Source organism: Leguminivora glycinivorella, chromosome 14, assembly GCF_023078275.1.
Source record: "Leguminivora glycinivorella isolate SPB_JAAS2020 chromosome 14, LegGlyc_1.1, whole genome shotgun sequence".
Taxonomy (NCBI): domain Eukaryota; kingdom Metazoa; phylum Arthropoda; class Insecta; order Lepidoptera; family Tortricidae; genus Leguminivora; species Leguminivora glycinivorella.
Window position 1 is genome coordinate 4,810,318 of NC_062984.1, and position 22,787 is coordinate 4,833,104.

Here is a 22,787-nt window from a genome sequence, read left to right on the forward strand (position 1 = left end):
CACTTTGTAATAAAGTATAAATTATTTTAGCAAAACGTATTGTATTTTAGATATCTGAAATGACAGTGACAGTGATTGATCTGTCAATGTCAATTATTTCTAGTCTGTTTAAAGCACGTCTAAAAACGCTACCTTTTATTTAAAAAACTAATTTTTCAGGTTTTTGAACCAGTCACTAGCTGTATTGATTAATGAAATATTTTTATCAATAAATTCATATACACTGTACTCTCTGTTATTTAATATCAAACATACCAAAGTATATCTTTGAATAACTTTATCAAGCAAGACACCATTAAAACCGCTAGATACATCCTTATCATTGACGTTTCCATATGACACAGACTGTCGTCACAGTTGACATTGACATTGACAGTTACACCGATATTATTATTTTCTCTCATTTCTACAGCTGATTTCTCCGGTACGCACAATACCAAAACACGATATAGAAACTGCGAAAAAGGTGGCAGGTTACTTCCCAACCGCTCGCCGTTCGTCGCGGTCATTTGGACTTTCAAATTGGAAAGTAGTTTAGCGAAACTGTTGGTTTTGTATTCTGTGTGTGCGCCCTAAAATGAATAGCGTAACTCGTACGTTGCGGTCAAAATGTTTAAACTCTGGATGGCACAGGTCATTCTCTGTTACGGTGCCCGATAATGCTACTCATTCGTAAGTAAAAGTTATTAAATATTGCATAAACTTGTTTTAAGAATGTTATCATATTGGTTAAGAAGTAGACAGGTATTATCACTGTTGTACAGTTGACATTTTATTATATTCACTGATGTTTATGACTGCCTAGTAACACTTGCTTGAATGTTATTGTTTTTACTACCATTGTGTAACAACTAAACATTCATCATAATTTTGATTTGCTATTGAATTTCTGCACATTGTGGTTTCAGTAATCTCTTGTAGATAAAATTCAATTATTACAAAATGATCATAAAACGCTTACATCAGTTGATTTGATTTTTTTAATTTATTTATTGAGAACACAAACAGTGATATAAACAAATGAGAATAATATGACATTATATCAATCAGGTAGATTATGGTTTCATTAGTTTCTAGTTTTCCATTGATATATTTGAGATATATGTGGTACTTACTTACATTTGCTGCATCAACCTACTAAGCCCCGCCTGTATTTTACTGTATCTTATGTTTTGAGTGCAATAAAGTATTTTTATTATTATTAAGCCCATGCGCTGTTCATAGTCTTTTCACATTTTGCCAATCCACATTATGCTGTCTTCTCCCATCTTAAATGTTGACCACTAACTTAACCGTTCCTGTGCTGATGACACAGCAGCTGGGTCATTAAAAAGTTCTTCACCACCACAGCAAAAAGATTTGTCATCGGCATGTCAGTCAACTAAATCTCTCGACTCTCTGACAGGCAGGGAATGAGTATTATACTTAATTCAAATTTGTATTTAAATTTTATATCAATTAAGTCTTTAATTCATGGGCCTCTATTGAATTCCAAGGGGATCCCACTGAAGCAGCTGTGAGTCATCACTCAGTAGAATAAATAATTATAATGTGTGCAGTGTATTTATGACATCATGTGTGTTACTGATAAGTGATAACATTTATGCATTGCTAAGCTGTTCCTTTTGTTATTCTATGAGTTATGTCATATGCCAGGGGTCTATGGCGAGTAGCAACCTATTTAAAGTGCACTACGATTTGTGCTGCCATCTAATTAATCATTTTATCAACTATCTATGTAATGCTTTAAAACCCTCCATGTATGTTTTTAAAAGAGAATTAAGCTAAATATAGGATATTCTCCAATCTCAAGAATTTTATGGTGACCAAATTGGCCAACTATTTTACAACTTCTATATTTTTTGCCTAAGGTCTCCTAAAGGTCCTAAAGTTTTTTGAGAAGCCCTTTCTTTTTCTGAAGTGATTTTCTTCAAACCAAAGCTTGAGTTTGCCAATAAGCATTTTGATAAAGATATTTGAAAAACTGTCTATTTGTGACAATCTTTATATTTTATGTATTAAAATAAATTCTCACTCTGTGTTTATTTGTTGCAGGTGTAAATTGTTAGTGGTGGGAGGTGGTACCGGGGGCTGCACTATCGCAGCCAAGTTCGCTCGGAGGCTCGGGAAGGATGCCGTCATTGTGCTGGAGCCAAGTTGCGTAAGTTTTCATAACACAGTCAAAATTATTTGTTAAGATTATAATGTATACGTGTCTCGCCTGCATTACTCCGCCGTGGCCGACGAAGTGGTGGAGTACGTTCGCCAGAAGACTGGCTTCACGCTGAGGTGCAACAGCTGCAGTCGCGTCACTATGTGCACTTCAGCTCGTTTGTTGTGCGCGTGCCGCGGCCGCTGCAGGACACCATCGCGAGTGCAGACTTCTGGCCGAAGGGTGTAGTCTTTCGACAGTTCCGGGGCAACCTGCCGAATTCTACGCCCGGACAGACGACGCAACGTAGCCTCGACGTTACGTTGTCACCTAAATTTAGATAATTTGTGATGTGTTGATTTTTTCTCACTTTGCTGTGTTTATTTGTTAGGCTTTTATGTATTTTAGTTACTCTGTGCTTTGGTTTTTACTGTCATACTGTGTAACGTATTTGAAATAAAAATAAAAATAAAATAATGACGAATTTGTGTAGTCCTTAACTGGAACAATAACTCTAATAATAAAATCAGCAAAATGTGTAGGCGCGATAAGAGTTGAAAGGGTTACAAAAATAAGTAAATTCTGTAAGCATGCATTAAAAACATACTTATTTAATTTACAATCATGATATTGGGTATTGTTTTTATGATCTCATTACATATCATTATTGTTTACATCAAAAGTAAACTGTAAAACTAGATGTAACCGGTTTTATGTCTAATTTTATTATTTCTTCTACCTTTATCTATGTACGATCGATTTATCGTCTTTGAAATAAATAAATAAAAAGTCAAATATGACTAAACCAGCTTGGTTAGTACACACAATAAGTAAAAGAAGTTAAACAGTATTGCAATCATTGCAAATAAACTTATCTGTTAAGTACTAATTGTAAATTGTATGTTGTTATTTAATGCATGTTAATTATAAGATGTAATGTTTTGAAAAGAAGTTGCCCGCCGAGTTTCTTGCCGGTCCCATAGTGGATACCCCCCTCCCAACTGAGGGGGGACTGAAATCTTCTCGAGGCTGAGGCGTAGGGTTAGAGCCGGCGTAGCTTTATTTGACGTTCATATGCGCATTGTAATATGCCTACTTGAAAAATAAATATTTCATTTTCATTTTCATTTCATTACTTATATACAGGTCAATGTAGGTATAAAGAATAAACAATGGTTAACTATAAATAAAGATAAACCCATGTTGTGACAACAGATACTTCTGTTTCAAGGCCTTTTGATTAACAATGATTCGTTAATAAATCGATAACACTTGACAAACCAAACTTTAGGTATACACCGTGTTTTTTTTGTTTTCCGTTAAATTCGACACGTAGCTAGGTTCATTTAGTTCATTATCAGGAACCACCCTGTATATCACTTTTAGTTAAATTCGCAAAAAAAAATCATCATTTTCATACATAATAAATGAATTTATTTGTGTGAGAGACCCTTAAGAATAACATTCAAGTTAGTATCAAGTGATTGACGGCACATGTCAAAACAAATAACATTAGGAATTGATAAAGGCTGTCACACACGTGTTCAGTAATTATCTTTATTTTTTTAATAACTCGAGTAAGAGTTAAGACGATAGTTTCTTAGAGAAATTAATTGTATTTGATCTAAAGAACCTTCCCTTAAAGTTAACGGAATTCAATAAAAAACAGGGTGTATGTATGTATATACCTATTAGACCTATACACCTACCCTACCCCTTCAAGGAACTCTTTTTTGACGGAGTGGGAATGCTGTTACGCACGATGTGTGCGGGACTCGCCGTTTATTTGGGGTAGGTCGTCAAAAAGTTACAAAAGGAACCCTTATGGTGCGACTCTGTCCGTCTGCCTGTCTGTCTGTCAGCTGTCTGTTACATTGCTAAATATCTCGAGAAATACTTATGCTATCAATTTTAAACTTGCAATCGTTTTGAACATTGTTAACCGTTACAAGTTAAAAGTATTATTTTTTAAATTTATTTCATTTAGGACCACTACTACCAACCGCTCTGGACATTAGTAGGCGCCGGTATCACGAGCCTCGCCAGCACTCGGCGAAGCGCGTCCAGCGTTCTCCCGACCGGCGCGAAATGGCTCCGCGACTCAGCAGTATGCGTCGACCCTAAAGGCCAGCAGGTCACCACGAAGAGCGGCGACCAGATCAAGTATGAGTATATTGTGGTCGCTGTCGGGCTGCTGAATGATTATGACAAGGTTAGTCACATTAGAAATATAACTAGTAGATGTAGAATTGAAGTCTTGGCGCTAAGGGAAGGCGCTAATCGTACTGACTATTAAATAAACTAGCACACTACTACACTGGCTAATAAATACGTTGTCACGAAAAAGACCGGCGTTCTGTGTAGGCGAGCCCACAATACTTATTTGTGCAACAAGAGAGCAAAGTTGATATTTGCATGAAATGACAAATTTGAGTCCCGAGATAGCGAAAAATTCTATAATATTGATTAAATCAAAATCACAAGCGTAGCGGGTGATTCTAATTGAGAATCTTGAGCGTAGTGAGGACCTCAAAAGTCACGAAATGTAAATAACTTTTCCTCAGGATTGCAAACAACAAGAAAAAATGTAATGCATGGAAAGCAAAGCAATTTATTACAAATAAACGGAATTATAACAAGCTTCTAAATTTGAACCTGGTTCCAGGGATTGACTACTTATGGTTATTTTATTTGCAGTGCGTTAGCTAAAGACCTGTTCTCCGATTCGGCCACCAGTAGGCTGGGTCGTTTTTATTTTGTGTATGATACCTATTTCAGGTTAAACTACTGAAGGTCGTCATATTTATATTCGCGTTTAAATAAAATAAAAAATCTTTCACAGATTCCGGGCTTTAGCGAAGCCCTAAAGCGTAAAGACAGTGGCGTCTCCACGATATTCTCCGCGGATTACTGTGAGAAGACATGGCGTGACTTGAAGGCGTTCAAAGGGGGCGAGGCGATATTCACTTATCCAGACACACCTATAAAATGTCCCGGAGCGCCACAGAAAATCGCGTATCTGGCGGATTCCTGGTTTAACAAGGTAAGTTGTGTATAATAGCGGTCCTATGATAGCTCCCTAACTAAGGTACTCCGATGACATATCATTACTGCGAGAAGACGAGGAGTGACTTGAAGGCGTTTAAAAAGAATATTTACGTACTATTTAAATGTCAGGGGGCGCCTCAGAAGATCGCGTACCTGGCGGACTCCTGTTTTATCAAGGTAAATCTTGTATAATAGCGGACCTATAACAGTTCCTTGAGGCACTCCGCTAAGATCCATTTACAAATCGGTCAATATTGTATAAAATAAAACGTCAATTACAAGTTATTTCTTGCGCTGGTAGCCTAGCGGTAAGTACGTGCGACTTTCGTTCCGGGTTCGATCCCCGGCTCGCACCAATGAGTTTTTCGAAATTTATGTGCGAAATGTCATTTCATATAATTTGCCAGTCGCTTTTCGGTGAAGGAAAACATCGTGAGGAAACCGGACTAATTCCAATAAGGTCTAGTTTACCCTTCGGGTTGGAAGGTCATATGGCAGTCTCGTAAAAACTAGTGCCTACGCCAAATCTTGGGATTAGTTGTCAAAGCGGACCCCAGGCTCCATGAGCCGTGGCAAATGCCGGGATAACGCAAGGAGGATGATGAATGACAAGTTATATCTTGATAATGTCACATAAGTATACTTAAAATGATTATTGACATTACCCGTGTGGCTTTAAGAATTTGACAACTTTGTAAATGACAAAGTAACGTATTGGTAATATAGCTAAGTGAATTGTTTGATAAACTTTCAGTTCATTAAAAACGTTTTCTTTTCGGTTCGTTTTGCAGTGTGAAGTTAATCAACTGGAGAAGTGATAACAACAGTGATTAATTAAGTAATCGGCTTTTTACTATCATTGTAATCAATGCATCCCATAATCCCGTTACGGACATGTATACCTGTAGACCTACTCATACATTGTTTTCACGGAGATAACTTTTTTTCTTCTACGTATAGAAATTGAAAAAAGATGGGGCTTAGGTAGTTTGTGCACAGCACAGCAAAACTCCAGTTTTAGGGAATGTGCATAGAAATCTTGCAATTTATCGTATTTTTTTACATCACCCATTCGGAGACTTTTCTTCCCTGTTAGGAGGGAGCAAGGTGGCATTTTTCTGTTCAAAGAATGTATGTTGCCAGTAAGAAAAGAGTTTGCACATAATATAGTCTTTGTATAAAAAGTTATGTCGAAATGGGTCTGTTACTAGGATTAACAATATTTATTGAATAAATCTGAAAATAAAAAACCAAACTTCTTTGAGGAATACTATTGTCAATAGATGTTGATATGCTGAAATGATCTATTATCCAATAAGGCGAAACTATTAACCATTGTTTGCAAACTTCAACAATCACTATTGTTGTAAAATAACACGTAAATATTTTGCGATAATACAATGATGTTGGGTTTGAACGGCCGGTACACACAGGTGGTATTTTGCATTACGTGATTTTGAATACTAAGTAAGTACCTATCTATTTAAAGTCAATGTGACCGCTGGTCACTCAGGCCTAATGAGAATAACAAAAAATAAAATTACAGAACATTCAATAAGTCAAGTGAGATATATAGTCAAAAAGAGAAGAAAAAAAAATTAAAATACAATGTCAAATTAATATACATATAGAACTAGGTATGGTCTTTAAATATGTTATTAATATTATAAAAGCAGCATTTTAGTAAAAACATTGATTTCGATAGCGCAGGAGACAGTTAAACGAAATGATTTCATAGAAATTTGATTTTTAAAATAACATTCGCACCTTCGAAGCTGTCAAAATCGCTGCCAACATAGCTTGGTATGGCTCTATCCTCGTCAATGTTAACATTGTTAACTGACAGGTTTTTGTAAATGATTGCAAAGAACAACACTTAAACATTAATTTCAGTATAGACATGTATAGTACGGAATACCTACCCGAAGGGCCAGTTGCGTCAACCACAGTTAACGACACATCAAATCGTCACCCAAAAGAAGTCTGTGGAAATTCCCATCGAAAAAAAATTGCGAACACTATTTATAAACTCGGTGACGGTGACAGACGGTTTGGTGCAACCGACTCTAAAACATGTCAATTACATGTATTGTTTGTTAAAATTGAATAAAAAACATATTCTCTTTTTTTAGTCCAACGTCCGATCAAAAACGAACATATCATACAACACATGCTTACCCGTCATATTTGGCGTGAAGAAATACGCCGAAGTCCTTCTGAAGGTGGTGGAACGGAAAAACATCAAGGTCAACTACACCACGGTACTGAAAGAGCTGAATGTAGACAAGAAGGAAGGAGTATTTTTCAGCACAAAGGATAAGAGTAAGGTATGGCCTTTTATTTATTAGTGATATTAAAATATGTGCGTAAGAAGGATCTGTAAGACCGGAAGTTACTAGTACGTAAGTTAGTAAGGAGAACTTACATTATTCTGACGACTAAAGATTCACTGATTTTGTAAAACTTCCACGCCTGTACGGTTTACATCAAATTCGTGCTTCGAATAAAGATTGGACAGAATGATACCTAATGAACATAATGTCCATGGCACGGTACGGCTCCGTGCGTAATGCGGTAACTTTGGTTGTCAATAGGTTATCAAAAAATGTATGGTAAAACTGTACGTGTACTTACATCGCGATTTATTTCACTTGTTAAACTTATAGGCATCTCAGATTATTTCTACTATTACAATACAACCTTATTGCAACTTCATATTAGCAGTAAAAATTACCAAACATATATTTTTATTTCGCCAGACATTCGTCCAACGCTACGACATGATTCACGTCACACCCCCAATGAAGACGCCGGAATTCCTCCAATGCAACAAGGACCTCACCGACGACAGCGGCTTCTTAACAGTCGACAAGTTCACTCTACAACACACCAAGTTCCCCAACATGTACGGCATTGGAGACTGTACTAACACGCCGAATAGCAAAACTGCTGCTGCGATAGGTAAGTCTTAGACATTCAAGAGGCTTTTGGTAGTGTAAAACGGCATATGTGACTACTTTGCTGGATACACATGAATCTGGTCCATAGCTACTTTATTTTTTGTCAAGTATAGCTGTTTTACAATGTTACTGCTTGATTAAGCTGAGAAGACTTCTAATCTTTTTGAAAATAAATCATAGAGTACCTCAAGGTACAGTATTGGTGCCCGTGATCTACATAATACATACAGTTTACCAAAGCCAAGCGGCTACCTAGTAGTCGACAAGTTCACTCTACAATACACCAAGTTCCCCAACATGTACGGCATTGGAGACTGTACTAACTCGCCGAATAGCAAAACTGCTGCTGTGATAGAAGTCTTAGACATCGAAGAGGCTTTTGATAGTGATTAGTGAACCATAGCAAATATTACTACTTTCTATATCTACTTTGACTCTTGTACAGTATAGGCGTTGCAACACTTCTTACTACTTGATATAGCTGAGAAGACTTTGAAGCTTCTTGAACTTAAAGCATGGAGTACCTCAAGGTTCAGTAGCAGGGCCTGTATTCTAAACAATTGAAACAGTTGGTCAAAAATAGGCAAAGCGACTTTTTAGACAACATGTTCAGACTACAACACACCAGTTGTCCAACCCAAGTTCTCTTACATGAATGAGATAAAAGACTGCATTATACACCAAATGGCAAAACTGCTGCTGCTAGTTACATGTATCCGGCTATACGGAAATCTTATAAAACACTGTGTAAATGGAATGTTCCTTAATTCTAGCGAAACAGTGCTACGTCCTTGAGCACAACCTCTTATCAACGATGGCGAAAGACAACCCAAAGAAGAAGTACGACGGGTATGGCGCCTGCCCGCTGGTGACGTCATACAACACCTGCATACTGGCTGAGTTCTTGTACGACGGCGTTGTGCATGAGACCATGCCGTTCAACCAGGTAGTAAGTTGACAATTGGGTAGCTGCCTAGAGGTAGTGAGTAAACTAGTAAGTATAGGTGGTATTGTAACTTTATTTCGGAGAAAATATAGAGGTATGTTGAAGTACTGTCTAAGTATACTCTTGATACTTATATAAGTATCAAGAGTAATATTATTCCCATTGTTTATTTATAATTTACGTAATTTTGAATTTTTGTTTTCATATTTGATTTATATTTTATTGTCGGGTAATATTTGGTTAGTATTTGTTCATTGTAGTTTTTTTTTAACAAAAACGCGTACCTAAAATTAATCTGTATTAATTTTTAGGTAGTTTAATTTCCTTTTGCGTGTCATATTTATGTTTTCGTTAATTAGAGATCGGTTATAAATTGAATAACACATTGTGAAGGTACAATAAACCAATTTGAATTTTAGGCCACAAAACCTTTTCACAGTACGTCGAAGTGACTCAAGTGACTTCTGACAAATACAGCACGGTGTCAATAGGACAGGGTCCTAGAGTGGCCTGTGATTGAAATTGGTAGACGGTACGTAGTTAAGGCACACAGCCATCGATATTGTTCTTCTCATAACACTTTTGCTTCCAAGAACCCGCCTGGTGGGCACTCGAGAACTTTGCTCAGATACAGGATAACCCGCTGGGCGTGTTCTTTGCTCAGATACCGGAGAACCCGCTGGGCGTGTTCTTTGCTCAGATACCGGAGAACCCGCTGGGCGTGTTCTTTGCTCAGATACCGGAGAACCCGCTGGGCCTGTTCTTTGCTCAGATACCGGATAACCCGCTGGGCGTGTTCTTTGCTCAGATACCGGATAACCCTCTGGGCGTGTTCTTTGCTCAGATACCGGATAACCCGCCGGGCGTGTTCTTTGCTCAGATACCGGAGAACCCGCTGGGCGTGTTCTTTGCTCAGATACCGGATAACCCGCTGGGCGCGTGTTCTTTGCTCAGATACCGGAGAACCCGCTGGGCGTGTTCTCACCACACAAGCGGGCGGTTATAAATCGCGACCGGTTTCTGACATAGTGGGCCATGTTTTGTCTTGTAGTGTAGTGAATGAGTTAACCTTTGTTTTCCACCCCACAGGCAACGGAAAGCCGGATAGCGTACCAAATGAAGCGTCACCTCTTCCCGTTCCTCTACTGGAACCTCATGCTGAAGGGCTACTACCACGGCCCAGAGGCCGTTAGGAAGATCGTCAACCCGTTCGCCAAGTAAGGTGTCCCAATGCTCGACATTGTTACAAGTGTAGAGTGTTAGGACGTTTACCTTAACGTCGGTAAGAGAAGGTAACGTAAGCGCAATTTAGTTGTGTCACTGGTTTTAAGGCTCAATTTTGGTACGCGATACGTCAGTGGCGTACATACCTATCTTTTTTTTTTTTTTTTTTTTTTTTTTTTTTTGAAAAAAAAAACAACTTAAACTAATTTTGTACATGAATTAACTTGCCAAACTGTTACGTTTAATGGCATCTATTATGGAGGTCCGTAACATATTCATAGTTTTAGGGCAAAGTTCTTGTCATACTCTCTAGCAAGCGTCTTGACATTTTGTCCATTTTGACACCCTAAAGTTTTGAAAGACGGTGTGGTTTTTTTAATGATATTTTTTAGACAGAAATGTATTAAGTTTTTAATGGTTATTGGTGAAGAGGTTAGGAAGCTTATTAAACGTGCTAATGATTTCAATTTTCGTGTTTAGCACCATTTTGGCACAGTTTATTTAATGGCCATTATGAAAAGCTTACAGAGTTCTTAAAATGAGAACTGCTGCAGAAGCCAAGTGTAATTAACGTTATGATCCATTGAAATCGTATCAATTAATACGTTCGACACCAAGAACCCGTCTGGTAGGCAATCGTAAACTTTGCACAGATGCCGGACAACCTGCTGGGCGGGTTCTCATCAACCTCACCAATTACGACCGGTTTCTGACATAGTGCGCCATTTTTTGCCTGTCATTGAATGTGTTAAGGGCTGTCGCTTTGCATCAAATGAGGGAGATCTAATTTGTATTATATTACTGTCAGAGATTAAATAGTAATGTCAAATCAAATCCAAGTTTTCCACTTCGAAAGCCCATGGGGTCATAATTAAATTTATGGAAATCCATAAATTTTTAGAACTTTTTTTGATTTTTGTTGAATTTTGGCTACAATAACTTTTTAAATTGCAAAAGTCGCTATGAAAGAATAGTCTCATTTAAATATAAATTTTGTCTACTTTAACTTTAAAATGTGTATAGTGACTTTTGCCATGTTCTTTGTTGAGAAAAATTAAAACCACTGAAAATTTTTATTGATTCTCAAGTATTTAATAAGGACCCCATGGGCTTTCGAGGTGGCAAACTTACATGTGGCATATCCAACAATCTGTACCACAAATTAAAACTACATATCTCATTTGATGCAAGACTGAATATATGATTTCAATGGATTAAGTGCATTTAAAACTTCTTAACAAAGTAAAAAGAAATTATTGGCATAATGTTATGTTTTTAGAAGAGCTCAAATGATTGAAAATACATGATTTAGTATGTATATATCGGATTTATTTTAAGTTATTAGAGTGAGTTAAAGATTAAAACGAGAATAGTTATTAAGATGTCGGCATTTTCACGGAAATAACTAACGTTGCCATTTTAATTTAATAAATAAATAATTTAACTCATTTATTAGATATGTATTTGCTACAAATCATAATTATACATATTTCCTAAATTATTTTTGCCAATATTTTTTGGTCAATTTTACCATTTTTTTATATTTTTATTTTGAAAAATGCCTAATCGAGGTATACTTTATTTAGTTACGTTATTTTGTTATTACCTATTTGATTGTTGCATAGGTACTTGAGAGAAGACTAAACTATTGATTTTGGAGATTAACCATACTCATATTTAATTGTTATATCACAAACTAATAAATTATAACACAATATATTATATTTACAATGTAGGATACTTATAAATTTTAAGTGCTATTTTGACTGTTATGTAAATAATCAGATGCTCTAATAAAATATTTTTTACTTAAAACGTATCGTTTCATTTTAAAGTGTAGGTACCTATTTTAGGATTAACACTATTTTACGACCTCAGTTATTGACACCGACGAGTTTTTTTAGACAACCTCTTGCGACTTTTGTATTTCTTGAAGGAGTTGAAGGCCGGGTCGGATATCTTAGATCTTTTGATCATCAAAACAAAACACGGTCGATTAATACCACAAATAAAAAGGCCAATTACCTACCTACAAACATTTGTAATTTTTAAGTAGATATATCTACAAAAAAATATTGAGTTTGGGAACTGCGTTTACTTAGTATGCAACCTTTCTATACTTCATCATAATTAGCAACATGTTCCTGAATCTAGTTGGCTTCACCGTCAAAATTCCACCAACAAGAATCAACAATGACTTAATACAAATAATAATTGCTGATGTACACAAATGGCCATCGTTCTAAACAAACTAAATATTTACCGACATGTGACGTCACGGTTGCATAACAGGTTTGCCTCAAGCAGCAATAACAAATACAAGTGAGTATCAATAATGACTCAGTGTCAATAATTACATATTATAAGCTTCCTATCCTGTTGTCCGATTTAGATTGCTACTAAACTTAAGTATCAAATACCTACACCTTTTTATCCACATTACCCGACACTTTCGCAACCAAGGATCCGCCTAGTGGGCACTCGTGATCTTTGCTCAGACACCGGAGAACCCGCTATTAGGCGGGTTCTCGCCATACAAGCGGGCGGTTATAAATTTTCTGACGTCGTGCGCCATTTTTTTGTCTGGTAGTGCATTCACTACCAGACAAAGAAAGGCAGCATTATTTTCATCAGCTCCTACTATTTTATTATCTTAGCGGCACGTTTTTAAGGTGTAAATGCTATAATTTTTCATTTTTCCTACTTTACCTACGTTGTTTTTAGGTGTAAATTGCTAATAGTAGGGGGAGGAACGGGCGGCTGCAGTATCGCATGGAGGTTCGCTAACAAACTGAAAAGCAATGAAATTTGTGTTATAGACCCAGCAGAAGTAAGTACATAACTACTTATTCAATTTATTTGCCATCCCAGTCTGTATGCTCTGCATCCTTTTTCACGTAGTTTGTTTTTCGTGACAATGACGTGTTATTTATATAAATCAGGAAAAGCGTAACAAGGGAGAGAGGGATTTAAAATGTACAGGTTTTGAATTTCACAATAAGTATATGGATGACCCCTTAGCTAATTCTTCTTGAGTACGATGCGGCTCTATTGACTATAGCTTCAGTAGAATTCGGGTTCGCAATTCTAATTGCGTATTTCTCACTAGTGAGGCTTTTTAACACCTTCGCCAACCAGAACCCGCCTGGTAGGCACTCGTGAACTTTGCTCAGATCACAGAATATATAATAGTACAAGTACAGAAGGCCCACTGCTTTGATGTTCACGAAATGCCGCCTTTTAAATGCCTACAAAATTCTAACAAAGAAACGAGCCGCACATGCGCAGCGTCGGACGATAGGGTTGCCTATGGATTAAAACGAATCAATACTCAGGTGAAATGTTATGCTATTATATTCCAGTCTTGGGTACTTTCTAGTTATATACCTCTATATCTAGTATTTACATATTTTTGTTTAAATCCCAACATCACAACACAAGCCTTATTACACTTTTCCGTGGGACTTAATCAATAGTAGATCTGTGTAAGATGTCCTATTTTATTCATGATGTCTATTTAACTAAGCGCCATTAGACATTCACACGCGGAAATCGCATATAAAACTTTAAAAAAACTCGCGACGTAAAGTAACAATAGAAAGTGCGAACGTGCGTTCCGTGAGAACGCGCGCCACCCCTGATTAGGCCGCGAACTCGCGGCCGCCAGCATGTACTTGTAGCGCGGCGATAGAATCGCAGAGTGAGCCGCCCCTGCTCAGATGCCGGACAACCCGCCTAGCGGGTTGTCGTCATACAAGCCCTCGGTTGTAGATAGCGTTCGGTCTCTGACGTAGTGCGCCATTATTAATCTGTTAGTGAAAGTGAAAGATACCGTGAGTTTGTGACTTGACCTACTCTTAGCTGCTGACGATATGCCTAATTTACCTACGATTCCTACGAATTAAATTAAGTTTTCTTTATAATACCAGTTCCACTACTACCAACCGCTATTCCCCCTGGTGGCGGCTGGCATCAAGGAGATCGACCAAAGCAAGAAGCCTCTGCGCTCAGTGCTGCCACCCGGCGTATGTTGCATCAAAGACCACGCGCAGTGTTTCGAGCCGTGCAGCAATGTTGTCCATACGCATGGTGGGGACGAGATCTATTATGAGTACCTCGTCGTTGCTATGGGGCTTATTAATGACTATTATAAGGTAAGATATCCAACCGAAATCTATAGGAGAACTGCATTCTGTATGGGGTATCAGCTCCTATTTCAAATTTGAGTGCAGTTCTCAGGTACACGGAGAAAAAAGTCTCGTCCATGATACCTGAATAGTGTAATCTGAACGAGAAAATCTAGTAAATTCTGGGACAATTGTTCACATAGTATAAATAACTAAACTAGTCTGTTTAAATGCGTTGAGCTTAGTGAACTAGTTATCTTGTAATTGCTACACATTAAAATAGCGTGTATTACTAGAATATTTAGTAATCATAACACGTGGACCGTACAAATATTTTCTTGCAGAGCTTAATAAATGAAATGTGACCTTGACAATATATTCTTGTAAAGGTAATATATACATTACGTATCATAAAATAAAAATATTGTAAGGGTCACACAGTCAAATTGTGTGTATTACTAGATTATTCAGTATTTATAACAAATGGAGTGTCTAAATAAACAAAATAATGTAAACTCCACAAGAAATTCTTGTAAAGGTTATAAAACTTTAGTTAGGCCAATAATAGGTATCGTTAAGAATACAAGTCATCTGATATATATTACATTCTCTTCATTTATGTAAACTTCATTAAATGGTTGATAGAACAAGAAAGTTAGTTACAGCAACTGCATTTATGGTACTCTCTAATAAATATACAATTGCATTAACGTGTTATATTTTTATCGGTACCTATGAATTTGTCTGTGCACTGTATAGACAACTAACATTTCTTGTAAATGTAAAAAAAGGTTTGTTGTCTATACAAGGTGGTTCAGTAGGATTAAAGGCCGAGCCACGCCAGATACGTGTACGTAGACGTGTGCGTGGCGTGCGCGCTGTAAAGTACGAATCTTCAAAAGAGATGATACACCGCTAGACACACACGGGAAACATGTCACACAAGCGGTGTAATCTCTAATGAGGATTCGTCATTTACACCGCGTACGCTACGCGCACGTCTACGTACACGTATCTGGCGTGGCTCAGCCTTTAATCCTACTGTACCACCTTGTATAGACAACAAACCTTTTCTTACATTTACAAGAAATGTTAGTTGTCTATACAGTGCACAGACAAATTCATAGGTACCTACCGATAAAAATGCAGGTTGCTAGGACCAGTTCCAAGAGACAGAAGCCTAGAGTTGAAACTGGGATCCGGAAACCTGGGTCACCCAGCATATGGAATGGATGCTATGAGCGGTGAAAATTGGTGAATCTGAAAGTAAATAAAATAATTATATAATTTGTTAAAAAATATATTTCAACGATCCTTAGTGCAAGACTTTGTTCCTATAAGTATTCGTCAGTGTTAATAGAACCGTCCTTCATTTCGTCCAAAATTTATATTTTGCAGAATTTTTCCACTTTTGTTCCACAGTATGGCATGGGTCACAGGAAACTTGCAACCATTGTAAATCATCTGAAAAAGACATTAAAATTTCTATGAATAAATTTTACATTAAGTAATATTCTACGTCCACTTCAGATATATATAAAGACTGTCCACGATAAAAAGTGGTCATATATAACATGGTAAATCTTGAGAATAATGAGAATTTATAAGCAGCATGTTTGTCAAATAATTTGTAGATATTAAACTACATTATAAAAATACAAACAAATTATAAACTTTAGGTGGCCTATGAATTTTAGCAGTATGTATCTCATGATAATAATATTTTTTTGTACAGTGTCTTCTTGCAGTCTTTAAGTACAACAGTTTTAATGACAAAAATATTTTTTTAATGTTTAATTATAATAGCCAAAATATACCCTATTACATACTGATTTTACGATAGTAATAATTTTTATGATTGTAATCAGATTAAGAAAGTACTGAGATTTTCTAACTTTGCTGAATTCGAATTTTTGACACTTTTTGGCTCTCCATACAAAAACAACTGTCAGTGCTTGGAGTAGAAAGTCTTCCTGACTACCAAAAGTCGAAATGAGTTTCAAAAAGTATTTTTTTGTCTGCTAAGATGTCATTCTAATGTGAGTAAAACAGCTTATAAAAATATAAGTATTTATAAAATTGTGCCAGGAAGCGTGTGAAGTTTGTTAAAAAACACTGTACAAGAAATGAAATGCTTGATGGTATACATTCGGCGAAACCTCAGACACACTAAAGCATTATAAGGAATAGCTTTAATTATTATATAGTTTTATGTATACAGATTTATCAAAATATAATATTGCTTCAAAATGTGCATTCAGGAAGAAAGATTTATCATGTTATGTATGACCACTTTTTATCGTGGACAGTCCTTATTAGTTCAATATTTAGATTTTGCCCACGTAATGTCGTATGAATTTGTATGCAATGTAAAATGAATACAGCATTAAATGCCTTTTTACTCAACATTCTAATTATCTACTAAGTTCTACATGATGTACGGTATGTGACTCACCTGCTTTTGCCAACTCTGCCATCTCCCATCCTTGCAAGAGTTTTTGCACCTCTTCATCCATTTCCTAAAATGGAAACTACCAAACGAATGGATAATACGTAGTGAGTACGTTTAACGATAAATAATATAACCTATTGCGATCCGCGTCCACGCGTGATCTCTCATGACACGTAAATGGCCGCCGACCACGCCGCAAAACATTGCGTTTCGTTACACAAGCAAAACATTTATTTATGCGGACAATATTTTTGTTATAACAATTATTTTTCGGTGTATATTACGAGAATATCATTGTTATTTTTACAAGAGGCGCAAAGTAAAATCAACTATACTGCTATAGCATTCACTAAGATATACAATGGTACTTAAACATGGCGTTTCGTTACAAAAACGAAACACATATTAATACTAACTAAATACTTTTTCAACAGAACTATTTGTTCACCAGTATACATTACGAGAATATTATTGTCATTATTTACAAGAGCTGCAAAGTAATACCAACTTATAAAACAGTCATATCAACTATACTTCGATGGCATTCGCTACGATACAAATAATAGAGTTGACAGCGATGCGTACATATTTATACAAACTTAATATTTTTAAATATAACTCTTCGTTGAGTTTACATTACAAGAATATTCTTTTTATTTCTTTACGAGAACTACAAAGTAATGGCAACGTATAAAAAAGTTACAGGAAGTATACTGTGATAGTAACCGCTAAGATTAAGATTGTAAAGATAATTTTTATTTTTTTGGCATTACAAGAAGCTTCTTGTTAATAGAATTATCGTAACCTTTATTCTATTAGTTGTAAATAAAACTAGAGTTCTCGTATATGTAATTCAAACAGAACTGTTTAGTGCATATTAATGTTTGCTTAGTTATATTGAATTCAAAATATAGTAAACGTAACAATACAGTTGTTTTTATTACGAGATTGTAGTATCAGTTACGATAAATCTATTTTACTAAACGTTCTGGTAGTATTGTTAAAATATTTTTTTTCCGTGTAAGTAAAATGATTATTGTTCTGCCAAAAAACCAAAGAACTATAATTGACGTTTCATTAGGATTTATCAGATTTTGAAGTTAACCGACTTACAGTTCCTTCAGCTTTTTTGTGTATTTTTGACAGAAATACAAACATTAGAAGTAGGATATGCCTCTTTGATAGTCTTAATACAACGACTTCTGCTTCATTTTATTTATCCTATTAAGTACTCGTAGTAAACTTCTCTTTTTAACATGGATCTGTTTTCAGATAAACGGTCTAAAGGCAGCGCTAGACGATCCCTGCAGCTGCGTCACCACTATATACTCCCCAGAGCACTGCCAAAAGACGTGGGCAGCCATTCAGCGTACGCGCGGTGGTCATGCCATATTCACGTTTCCGTCCGATGGTGCCAAGTGCTCTGGGGCGGCGCAGAAGATCATGTACCTTGCTGATGACTACTTTAGAAAGGTTCGTCAACATCTCAGTTACAAAATCTATCTCTACCATCACCCTCCTTGCGTTATCTCGGCATTTTCCGTGGCTCATGGGAGCCTGTGATCCGCTTTGACAACTAATTCCAAGATTTACCTACACTAGTTTTACGAACTGCCATCTGACCTTCCAACCCGAAGGGTAACTAAGCCTTATTGGAATTAGTCCCAAGACAAAATCTATCTCTACCATTAAGCTATATTCTCAGAATCATTGCCACAAGACTTCGTCAACTTCATCTTGTTATAAGACGGTCACTTTTGACTGAGTGGTCGCATCGAGGCTGTTCCTCTTGCTTTTAAGTTTTCAAACACAGAGATGAGAAAAATCCTGTTTTTACAGAACAAAATCCGTGACCTTCTGAACATAACCTACAACACTGGATCGGACGCTATATTTGGCGTCCCAAAGTACGCCAGAGCACTGGAACGCGTAGCCAGTGCGCGCGCCGTGGCTGTCAACACTTGCTGCGAGTTGGTGGAAGTTACGCCGAAGCACGCTGTGTTTGTGAACGCGTATGGAATGGTAGGCAGCATCGAGCATTTTGTAGTTCATAGCTCGGCGACGAACTATAAACTATAGCTCGCCCGCGCTATCATCGCGTCTCTTTTACCTACACAGGAGCGACTGTCTTTTGTTCGTTTTTATAGCCGATAGCTCATAGCTTAATACTTGCTTTTGGTGGAATCAGTGCCTTATGCTTTATTTTGTAGGGTTTAAAGTAAAATTCAAACCGCATTATCAACCTCAATAGTGACCCAGACATTTGACTAAGTGAGCCTCACTACTCACTTGAGTCTTGGTACCTACGTACCAAGCAAATCTCAAAGCAGTTTTGATTTTGACAGCTCCGCCGGTACAAGTGTTAACTAAACGTTATAATTTCATAGAAGTTTTACATCAAATCGCTGCCAAATATTAGTATAACCACAGTATAATAAAGAGTACTATCGTACAGTATGGCCACTCCCGCTCCCCGCTGAAAGTGCCGCCCACACCTAACAGTTACCGCCTGTCAAAAACGCGAACAGTCGACCTATCATATCTCACTCATAGAAGCATAGTACACGTTCACCTACGCCCTACACGAGCTTAGACTGTGTGCTAGGAACGCGCCTCTGAGGTGTGTCCGTAATATTGACTTAATTCAATTCTTCTTCCACAGCCCATAACGCTGCCATACAACTTCCTCCACGTGACGCCTCCCATGTCGCCACCGACCGCCCTGGCTCAGTCCCAACTCGCAGACGAATCCGGCCACCTTGATGTAGATCCATATACCCTGCAGCATCGCCAGTTCAGCAATGTATACGGGTTGGGAGACTGCACTAATACGCCTAACAGCAAGACAGCTGCTGCTGTGGGTAAGTTACTCTAACAACTGGTCCATTAAGGACAACCTAGTCCACTGATCATCTTCCATCACTCACTAGCCTAGTTCAGTCGCAACTCATAATACTGGCTGCCTTGACGTAGATCCATATACCCTGCAGCATCGCCAGTTCAGCAATGTATATGGGTTAGGAGATTGCACTAATACAACTGGTCCATTTTATGGCTCAGCCACGACATTGGTCTAAGCGCGACAGCGGTGAGCGGCGGCCATACATTGGAGCGAGACACAGCGATGGGACTTTTCATTCGCATGCACGTATGGCTGCCGCTCACCGCTGTCGCGCTTAGACCATGCAATGTCGTGGCTGGGCCGTTAAGGACTAGCTATATTATAGTCCACTGATCATCTACCAACAGTACCAATACCATCACCCACTGCTTCAGTTACAATTCATGTTACTGGCTATCTTCATGTATATATACTGGCTGGAATATTTAAATCATAATTAAAGTCCGAAGACACATTGTTCTTCTTCTTCAACCTAGTGTTTTCCCGGCCTAGCGCTAGGGTCCGCCTTGCTCAGTCTTCTCCACTTCGCCCGGTCTTCGCATCCTGAGGTGTGAGATTGTTCTCTTGCATGTCCGCTGTCACGACGTCCAACCAGCGCTTCTTAGGCCTACCGGGGCCGCGTGACTTAGGGCCTTGGACAGTGAGATTAAGGCATCTGTTTCCGACGTAGTCTACCGGTCTGCGGCGTATATGACCATACCATCGAAGACAGCTTATCCGCTACGTCACGACTCCTGAGACTGCCACGGATGCTCGTTACGTATGCGATCTAAAAGTCTAATAACCTAACCACAAAATTAAAATTTTGAAAAACCCCCGACCGCGACCTAGTGGACCGATTTTCATGAAACGTATGCGATCTAACAGTCTGAAGATACATTAAATGCGAATACTTAAATGTTTTGTCAAATACATTATACATTCTTATTTCTCTTCCAGCCCGCCAAAGTCACGTGGTAGAACAAAACCTATCGGCCACCATGCAAGGCCGAGAGCCTGCCGCCAAATACGACGGCTACGGCGCTTGCGCGATGATGACGTCATACCGCACCGGCATCCTGGCAGAGTTCCGCTACGATAAGGAGCCGTGCGAGACGTTCCCGTTTGACCAGGTACACGTTTGCTACATCAAGCAACTGATGTGCGATACCTTACTGTTCACCGTTACTTAAAATGCTATAGACAGCTTTCGGCAAATACAACGGTTATAGGTATAGCTGGGACCTCATATATTTCACGACACCTCTCCGCACAGACTGTACCCGTTCGAGGTACTCTAGGCAGCTCTTAATAGTGCAGATTACGATAAATCGCATATTCGCCAATTCGCATAGGTCAACACAAATTTTACTCTGCTGAACCCATATATGCCCATAGGGTCGTTTTAGACCCACTGCTGAAAACACGCTACTGCTCATTAAAATAGATAGGATAATAAGGTGGTCACCTCAAAAAATAGGGGAAAAATACATGTTTTGGGTACATAATATATGGGTTAAGTCGTTGGTATGTTCTTTATTGTTTCAGAGTAAAGAGCGAAAACTGTTTTACTACTTGAAACGAGACTATTTCCCGTATCTCTATTGGAATAAGATTATCAAAGGAAAATGGAACGGACCCAGAAAATTACCCAGATTGAATAACCCATTTCGGAAGAAGAAATAAAACCAATATTTTCATGTAGTTTTATTGATTTTGTCAGAAATATTGTCATAATCTAGTTACTTACAAAAAGTTTCAAAGTATTGTAATTTGCTTCAAAATAATGTAGGTAGTATAAATATTACATCTTATTACTTTGGTGTTCATTAGCTTATTCTATTTTTTTAACATAAAATCATTTTATTTAATTTCATTTTATATTAGCTTATTCCAACCATTTGTGACGCCCGGATGCCTCTTCGACTGAAGGGCAAAATTTATAAATCAGTCATCAGACCTGTCGTCATGTATGGATCAGAGTGTTGGGCCCTAAAGGTGACGGATGAAAAGAGATTGCACGTAGCAGAGATGAGAATGTTAAGATGGATGTGTGGCGTGACAAGAATGGATAAAATAAAGAATGAGTATATCAGAGGAAGCCTGAAAGTAGCACCGATTGTTGAAAAAGTAAGAGCGAATCGACTAGCATGGTATGGACATGTAATGCGGAGGGATGAAAGGCATGTGACGAGAAAGGTATTACAAATGAATGTGGAAGGTGGTGGAAGTAACGGGAGGGGAAAACCGAAGAAGAGGTGGATGGACTGTGTGAGACATGATATGGAACTAAAACAAGTTAATGATGAGATGACGAGTGACAGAGATGTATGGAAGAGAAAGACATGCTGCGCCGACCCCAAGTGACTGGGATAAGGGCAGGAGAATGATGATGATTAGCTTATTCCATTTTTATATTGGAATGGTATGTCTTTATAAATTAATTCTAATCTTAAGATTTATGCCTACTAACTGTCTATATATACAAATAATATCTATACAAAAATAAATATTGTCCATACAGTTATTTTGTTTAAACTAAGTGACTTATTTATTTATAGACTAGTCTTAGTGAAACAAAGAACGGCCGTAAGTTTTTTTTTACTTTACATGGTCAATTGGTCACTAATAAATGTATACTGATTACTAACTGAAAAAAGCCACAATTTCTGACAATATTGACCAATGACCATACATAATCATTACACCCCCGGATAGAGCTTTGGCTATGAGCAGGGATGCTATTTCGCAGCCCAGTATGATGATAAACAACTACTCAATCTATTGTCTTTTGTAAGTATTAAAATTATAATAAAACTGTGAAAGTTGGTTTTACTAGACAACCGAGCAGTCATGTTATCTGTTGTGATAAAACCGGCCAAGAGCGTGTCGGGCCATGCTCAGTGTAGGGTTCCGTAGTTTTCCGTATTTTTCTCAAAAACTGTTTTGAACTTGATAGGTTCAGTCTATCAAGTTCAAAACAATTTTCCTAGAAAG

General features: G+C 37.6%; 1 protein-coding gene across 1 annotated transcript; it reads left to right on the plus strand.

The window, feature by feature from the left end:
- Positions 1 to 395: 395 nt before the first annotated feature.
- LOC125233165 (sulfide:quinone oxidoreductase, mitochondrial) lies at positions 396 to 21,680 on the plus strand. Its single transcript, XM_048139052.1, has 16 exons — positions 396 to 672; positions 2,056 to 2,161; positions 4,140 to 4,364; positions 4,995 to 5,195; positions 7,333 to 7,527; positions 7,960 to 8,161; positions 8,934 to 9,076; positions 9,130 to 9,142; positions 10,196 to 10,205; positions 13,055 to 13,160; positions 14,260 to 14,484; positions 18,182 to 18,382; positions 18,749 to 18,931; positions 19,572 to 19,770; positions 20,751 to 20,923; positions 21,339 to 21,680. Exons 1-16 carry the CDS (start codon positions 578 to 580, stop codon positions 21,474 to 21,476), a joined length of 2,415 nt encoding a protein of 804 aa, XP_047995009.1. The 5' UTR covers positions 396 to 577; the 3' UTR covers positions 21,477 to 21,680.
- The last annotated feature ends 1,107 nt before the right edge of the window (positions 21,681 to 22,787 follow it).